Source organism: Micrasema longulum, unplaced genomic scaffold (genome assembly GCF_059751315.1).
Source record: "Micrasema longulum isolate JH-2025_06_02 unplaced genomic scaffold, ASM5975131v1 h1tg001995l, whole genome shotgun sequence".
NCBI lineage: Eukaryota > Metazoa > Arthropoda > Insecta > Trichoptera > Brachycentridae > Micrasema > Micrasema longulum.
Genome location: NW_028279165.1, coordinates 222,057 through 229,931, shown reverse-complemented (window position 1 = coordinate 229,931; position 7,875 = coordinate 222,057). Strand labels below are relative to the sequence as shown.

Here is a 7,875-nt window from a genome sequence, read left to right as displayed (position 1 = left end):
AACCACAGAAAAAAACAATTTATAACAACATCTCTCATTTATCGCACCGAGAGTGTTCAATATTTTGGAAGAGCCTATTAAGCTCTCAAGTACAAAAACTATTTTCAAGAAAGGAGTGGATTTTCCTTAGTTCTAGAACTTGCACTCCCACCAATATCGCATTTTTTCAAAATTGTGGACTGGCTGCTATCTGCATTACTACGTTCAATTTATTGTTACAAAGAGGGAAAGCCCAGGAAATGGCTAGACTTCCAAATCCCCTTTTTAAAATATTTTCCCCCTTGTAGCAACAAATTTAGATCTAAATAACTCCCTAGGGAGGACATCCATCCGGTCTACAAACACTTGGACATACTTAAAACATTGATGCATATATTAACATTGTTATTATTAGAGCACACATAAGAATATGCTTTTGTGTTCCCTACTTCAAGATTCAAAATAAAATAAATAAAGATATCAAATATCTTCTTTTCGAAATATTTTTTTGTCAAGTTCAGTAAAAAAATATTTAAATGCCAAAATGTATTTATTTAAATATGAGTATATACAAAAAACATAGGTACAATAAAGTTGTATAAATATATCACAATCCTCGAATCAGAAGCAATCAAGCATTTTTCTAGCAACCAGTACGTTTGGGTCAGTTTTTATTTGATTAAGAATGTTTAGTGGATGTAATGAAGGGGCTGACGGTGGACTGTCGGTCCAATTTTCTTCACATTGGCCTGGAATCCATGAACATCATCAGCTTTGTAGTCTACAATGCGGACTGAACCGTCTGGCTCCACCAGGGAATATTGACCTAAAAAAGAAATAAATTTAATCAAACGACATGATATGTATTTCTTTTTAGTGCAGGGCCTAGACTTCGACCCTGTGGTACTCCAAAAATGAAAGCACAAGAAGAGAACACAAGCGTCTTAGCATCAACACCACGAGACTGCCAAAAAAGCGACAGCAACAAAAACTAAAAAAAATATATTGGCTTTACAATAGAGGTTATGACAAATTTTCAGATTTACCTATTATATTTACACCATGTTGCAGAATGTTATGGATTAATGCATTTGTTTTTGTTGTTGTTAGTAGAGATAAAATAGATAACGGCAACTATCTGGTGTCCGGCCTATCCGGCATAGTTTTACTATTCGGCCGGATTCCGGATAGTAGCTCAATATCAGGCGGATAGCTAATATAACTGTGAAAATTTCATATAATCAACGCCATTAAACGAGGAAGTTCATTGTTTTTTTATTATTATTTGTCAAAAGACTATTAGCCCAAGACATTTTTTATGTATCGTATTATCAGTGCTATGATTTTTAAAGCTTTATATTTCTGAAATAACTCCCCATGTGGCGTCTCAAGTTCTCCTCCGCTTACCGAGAAGTCGGTCAATTCTGCCGTTCAATTTAATGCTCTAATTTTAGCACGCGTAAGAAAATATTTTTTTAATCCAATTTCCCGTAGGGCTGAAGTTCTTTATTGATTTATTGATACCGACCATGTTTGGGAAAAAGAAAATAAAAATCTTTTTTTTATTGTCTTTTTTGCACAAAAAAGTTCATCAGTGTTCAATATGCACTCCAGAAAAAGAATTGAACTAGCAAATATAAAAAGTTCATTAAAAATACGTTTAAAATTAAAAATATATTTGCTAAATACGTTTAAAATTAGAAATAAAATATTTTCATGACGCAAAGGATAAAACTACCCAAAACCATTAATATTATTTGATAATTAAATTTGTAAACCATATGGATATGCAACTCATTAATCGTGATCATTAAAAATATTTTAACGCCTTTTTCTTTTATCCTCACCAAAAGTTTTTTGTTTTAAATTATAAGAGAAATTCGTGTACCGGGGTGTTTTTACTGTTTTTAAACAGTAGGCCGGATATCCGGGTATCCGGCTTAGAGCGTCACCGAATATCCAGTATCCTGCCTAACCACTATCCGTTTCATCACTACTTGTTAGATATCTTTCTTTACCCGTCTATAACTTCGCCGTCAGAATTGGAAAACTAGATTGCGGGTGACAGACAAATTCGCGGTATTTAACTGGCGTGGCTCTGACGGCGATGGGGGCATTGAAAGCAGTAAATGTAAATTCTAAAAAAGGCAAGTCTGTCCAAAATCAAGATTATTGAAAATAAATAAATTAACCGTTCATTAAAGTTAAAGACAACTGTTTTTCAACGCGCGGATCTGAAAAGAGGTCACAATACCTATAAAACGGGTCCAGGTAAATGGGTAAGCATTTAATGTCTATAACTTTCTATTATTTTCAATCTTATAGTCTACGCGATACAAGAAACACTAAACCCACACTAAAATTTGAATTCTCCATTCTTACATATTCTTCAAAAATATAATTACTAAAAAAATACTTGACAAAATAAGTATAAAATTACAAAATGGTTGATGCATACATAATTAATAATAACATTTCTACCTCTCTAATAGAGCAAAAACTCGTGTTTAGACAGGGAGTTTGTTTTACATTTATTTGTATGTATATATACATATATAAATAGTATCTATACACATATGTTTTATATTTTATTTACATTTCATTTTAACTATCAAAAACAGAATCATTAAAGTTAAAATAAAATAGGTATCTTACGTTCTCATGTTCGTATCTCATGTTCCACACATGTCGTACTGTGTCAATAATATCTCACGTAAAGCCCTCTGGGCGTAAATTGATAAAATAAATAAATAAATGCCAAAAATTGATAATACTTTCAAATATTTATTACCTTTGACAACGCCTCCATCTCTAACTTCCTTTTGTGACTTAATATCTCCAGAATGATGATCCTTCACTCCATAATCAAAAGCGTACGCAGGATAATCCTAAATTATAATTAAAAAAACGTTATTATTATTTTTGCACCACATATTATGTACATATGAACATATAATCTTTATGTATATAATTCCTCTGTACGTGTGAAGTCACCGTACTCCTCCTAAACGGCTTCACCGATTTATGTCTGGTTTTCAGAGAAATATAGACCTTTGCGCTGTGCGTGTTCGTAGATATTAAAATCTTCAATCTAATGTGTAAAAATGAAGTAAGGAGCATAAATGTGTTATTCATCGATCTACCAGGGTTGCATTCGAGGAGAATGCATTCACAAATAATGGAAAGATGTTGTTTTTTTGCGTATTAAAATGTTTGTTTTTTAATGTTTACAAACAGCATTTGTTCTTTGTGGATCTCAATCAGATTGTTTCCTTAAATTCCTTGTAATTTCTACGTATTTATTTCATTTTACTGGATTTTTGGTAAAACAAAAATAATATTAAATACAATACATTAAAAAAATCGTATTCCTACATAAATACACACCTCTGTTGGTGAGATACCGGAGTTTGACGTTTGCAAAAAGAATGCGATATTAAAAAAAAATATATATGCTTTGGATTCAACAATAAACAAGTACCTAGGTACCTACTTAAATAAAATATTTAAATAATAACAATTTTTAAGTTTGGAATTTAATCACAAACAAGTATCTAGGTACCTACATACTTATCAATGAAAAGTGTTTTTCCAAGATAATAGCAGGCAAGCCAACGTTCGGGCGGGACAACGTCTGTCGGGTCCGCTAGTATTATAATATATTCAAACAATTTTTTACGTTGCGCGTTCGTTGAATTTACAACATTTTTTTCACAATATCCATATTGATTTTGAAAATTTGATTCATTTAATTAAGTCAATTTCACATATTTTTATCGGTATTCGTAGTATGTGATATTTTCCTATTATTTTAAGTTCAGTAAAAACATATCGAAAATAGAGAATCGTGAAAAAACAGACTTAAAAAAAAAACTAAATCTGAACTGAACATAATTTTAAATATAAAATACAAATCTCTCGTCATAATATTATGATCCTTATTTTTTTAAAAGGAATAGACGAAGGAACGCTGCACTGTTTTTTGAAAGGAGTATGTAAAATAATAAAGAGAAGATCTACAGAAAGGGAGAAAAAAAATCGAGCATTTTCTTACGTGATGATCGTCATGTCCGTGCTTGGACAGTCCATATCCGAGACCACCATAGCTCAAGCTGTTGTGTCCCAAACCATACCCCAAACTGCCGTATCCTAATCCCGCGTGGCTGCCGTAATCCAACCCGCCATGGCCATAGCTCCCGAGTCCGCCGTATGCGTGCCCTCCGTAGCTGTCGTGGGCATGGCCGTGCCCGTGGCTCGAATAACCCAGATTGCCGTATCCGAGAGTGCCGTAACCGAGGCTGCCATACCCCAGACCCAGACCGTAGCCGAGCCCACCATGACCCAAGCCCAGTAACGAGGATCCGTGGCCATGGCCATCTCCTCTGACTATGTTGCTGTGGGATATGGCGGGGTGACCATTACAGACAGCGGCAACTGTTGCGAAACACAAGAACTGGAAAAAATACAGCCAAAATATCATACAGGTATTTCAACATGTATTATGTAGATACAAAATAGAGAAGAGAATAATATTATCTCCTAGGATGTAAAACACTACCCAATTTTTATCAATAGCTCAATCACAAATAACTATCGACGTGATAACAATTTCTCACCATGGTTGTATATCGTATTCGCGATCACAACGGAAAATCCGTGAACATCTAATACTAAATGTCAAAATAGTTACGTTTCTGACGTATAATCCTGCTGCACAGTCACATATTTGAATTTCACCGGTGTAAATATGGAAAATATTCCAAAACGGCTATTTTTATTAATTTCTTTATTATTTATCATGCTATTCATGGCATTTAGCCGGCGATTCGTAAACTAAATGTCAAGAAAAGCAGTCGCCATAGTAATGGTTATTTATTTTGAACTTTTTTTGTATTAGATACTCCTTACTACTTTGCAAATGCAATATATTGTATTATTTTTTTATAGTAAACGCCGATTTTTTGCCGGTGAACTGTATTTATTTAAAAGGAAAACATAAAACAAACCGACACGAGCGTTGCCTTGGAAATTACACAGGCGTAGACTTATGACTGCGATAACTTAAGCATGTTCATTATTGTTCATTGTGATCGCTCAAATGCTTAGCATATTTTTAAGCACGTCGATAGTTATTTGTGATTGAACTACAGGTCACGGTAAAATTAATGAAAAATTATTTGTTTTTAATATAGCTGATGCCCCTTCGTGCTGCTGCGGATATCCTAATCAATCTTTAAAACACACCTCGTGGTCTTGCCCTTTTCCCTCTCTCTGCGAATGCCGAATAAAGCTTCTCGCTACTATCCGTGGCTCTTTAATAGGTTCGGTCGGATTCACAGATATAAGAATTACAAGGCCTTAAAAAAGTTTTGTAATCTTTTTGGCAAATTGATCATGTCCAATCAATTTATTCCCAATCAGTGAAGAATTCGTTTCCTTCTTTACCTAAATCCAATGAAATACATATTATATACTTTTGGATTACTTTCTTTCAGCATCAAGGTGCCAAGGCTACTAGATTACAAAGAGCTCCTTCGGGCAACTTTTCTCGCTCGGCAACGTTGTTAACATGTATTTCAACTATTGCTAATCGAAACATAAAAACATTTATTAACCTGTTTATTAAATTATATATTGTACCAATAAATGTATCACAATTATTATTTTATTTTTATTTTTACTATTAAAATTAATTACTTGATTGAATTATAAATTTATTAAAGAAATAAATTAAATTATATTAAATAACTTATCATAATGTGTCACAATATTTACAAATGTATTTATTTTAATATAGAAAATTCCCGAATTAACACTGAATTTTCTATCACGTCGAGACATCAAAGTTATAATCGTGCTATAGTAAAATTGTATAGTTTGTGTATTAAACAAAAAAAAAAAGTTATTTTTTTTATTTTTTATTTTATTTTTTTTATTTTTGCACCACAACAGGCCAGGAGGCCCAATTACAGCGGTGAATTACATCACAGAACACCCAGGCTTGAGAAAAATCACATTTAATTTTTGTGTTCTCACCGGGAATCGAACCCGGAACCTTCCGTCTGTGAGTCAAGCGTCTTGACCACTACACCACGGAGGCCGCCAATGGTTATGATTCAACATTGAAAAACAAAATATCCTGTGATTCTTAAACGCTTGTTGTCATAAAAAAAATAGTTTAGTTATGAACTTTTTTATCCATAAAAAAACTTTTAATTAATATTAATTGTTATAAGATATTTTTCATTTTATTGAATGACCGCTCGAAAAAAGATTAAATAAATAAAGATTTGGATACTAAAAATATTAGTATAATTAAAAATAAACAATTACTATCGTATTTTTTTATCTTTTTCTCGTTACTTCTCTCTTTCTTTCAATATTTCAAAATATATTAAAACATCGTAACCGGTAAACTCAATTTATAAACAAAAAGTGTTATTTTTTTTTAGGTTATATCAATAATACTCACGTGTGATTGAAAAAAAACATAAATAACTGACTGGATAAAAAGGCTAAAACATTTGATTACATAGTTATTTTTTTATTGATTGCAAATAAATATTTTATTTTAAACTTGTTTTATCACACGGCAAACAACTCTTGCAATATGTATTTATTAAAAACATAGAATAATCACCTTAGTAAACGCCATTTTGTTATGATACTCGTACGATCACGCACTGTGTACTTGTGATTGAAAAATTTGGTGGTTTTGCTTTTATACCAAATGTGAGTTAATTAATGAATTATTATTAATAAGTTATTCTGATATTTACGCTCTGTTGATTTCTGTAATATTTTACACTTCAACACATCAATGTTTTATACAAGTTTTTTTATTTATTTACTGTAAAAATCATACGAACAGTCGAAAAAATAAGACTTTCTTATACAGGGTGTTCTTTAAAGCCTGTCACATCCGAAACCACGATGATCAGTATGAGCAAGAAGACATATTGGCACATTAAAATATTTTTTTTAGAACGAATAAAATTTACAAAAATAAAATATCAAATAAAACAACTGGTTGCTTACTTCTGCAGGGGAGAAACGAGGAGGGGGGAGGAGAAAGTCTGCTACTTCTCCCCTGCAGAAGTCAGTAACCATTTGTTTTTTTTAAATATATATTTTTTTTGATTTTCTTCATTTTAAATTTTAAAAAATAATATGCTAATATGTCGTCTTGCCGATACTCATCATCGTGGTTTCAGATGTGACAGGGTTTAATTCCTAATTGCTTCCTGACGAAAGGATTGTGACCGCCATGCTTTTCCGGGCAATGTTCCTCTCTCCTTGCGATGTGATGAATATATCGGAGAACTTATCAGAGACCTTAGAGTTTGAGTAATAATACGCCACTGGCTAATAGAGTCGCCCATACGGACAAAGACCAGTGAAGGGATTGACAATTTTCAAGAACCGGTTCACCCTCTCCTACCCCTACCATCCTCACAATTTTTTTTTTATTATTATTATTTTTATTTTTTTTAAAAGAAATATTTGCATTCTTATGATTTACCCAAATATTTAATTTTGAGGGCCATTTTCAACGAGTTGTAAATAACTCACTATTAGAAAATGGAATCAAGTTGGGGTAGAGTGGGATTCGAACCACAGACCTTTGGTCCGTGAGTCCGAGACACTAGCCACAGGACCACAACCCGATCATTTTTATTCTGCACATAAACAGACTTAAAAGTCCATTTACAATAATGTTACAGATTTGTACAGGAGCAACTGCTTTTCTTAACCATTATAAGTTATGAAAAAGGCGTTAGATTTTCAATCGCATTTTTTTATGTATAAAATATTTCTATCTCATTCTGGCCCTGTAGGGGACCAGGCCAGTTATGGAAAGGAAAATATTATTTACATGTACATTTTGGAAGCATA

At 32.5% G+C, this 7,875-nt stretch overlaps 1 protein-coding gene across 1 annotated transcript; it reads right to left on the bottom strand.

Moving 5' to 3' along the window:
- Positions 1-516: 516 nt before the first annotated feature.
- Positions 517-6,676, bottom strand: LOC148273312 (uncharacterized). Its single transcript, XM_088238890.1, has 4 exons — positions 6,620-6,676; positions 4,034-4,432; positions 2,771-2,867; positions 517-805 (listed from the first exon to the last, which is right to left on the bottom strand). Exons 1-4 carry the CDS (start codon positions 6,632-6,634, stop codon positions 669-671), a joined length of 648 nt encoding a protein of 215 aa, XP_088095016.1. The 5' UTR covers positions 6,635-6,676; the 3' UTR covers positions 517-668.
- Positions 6,677-7,875: the final 1,199 nt, after the last annotated feature.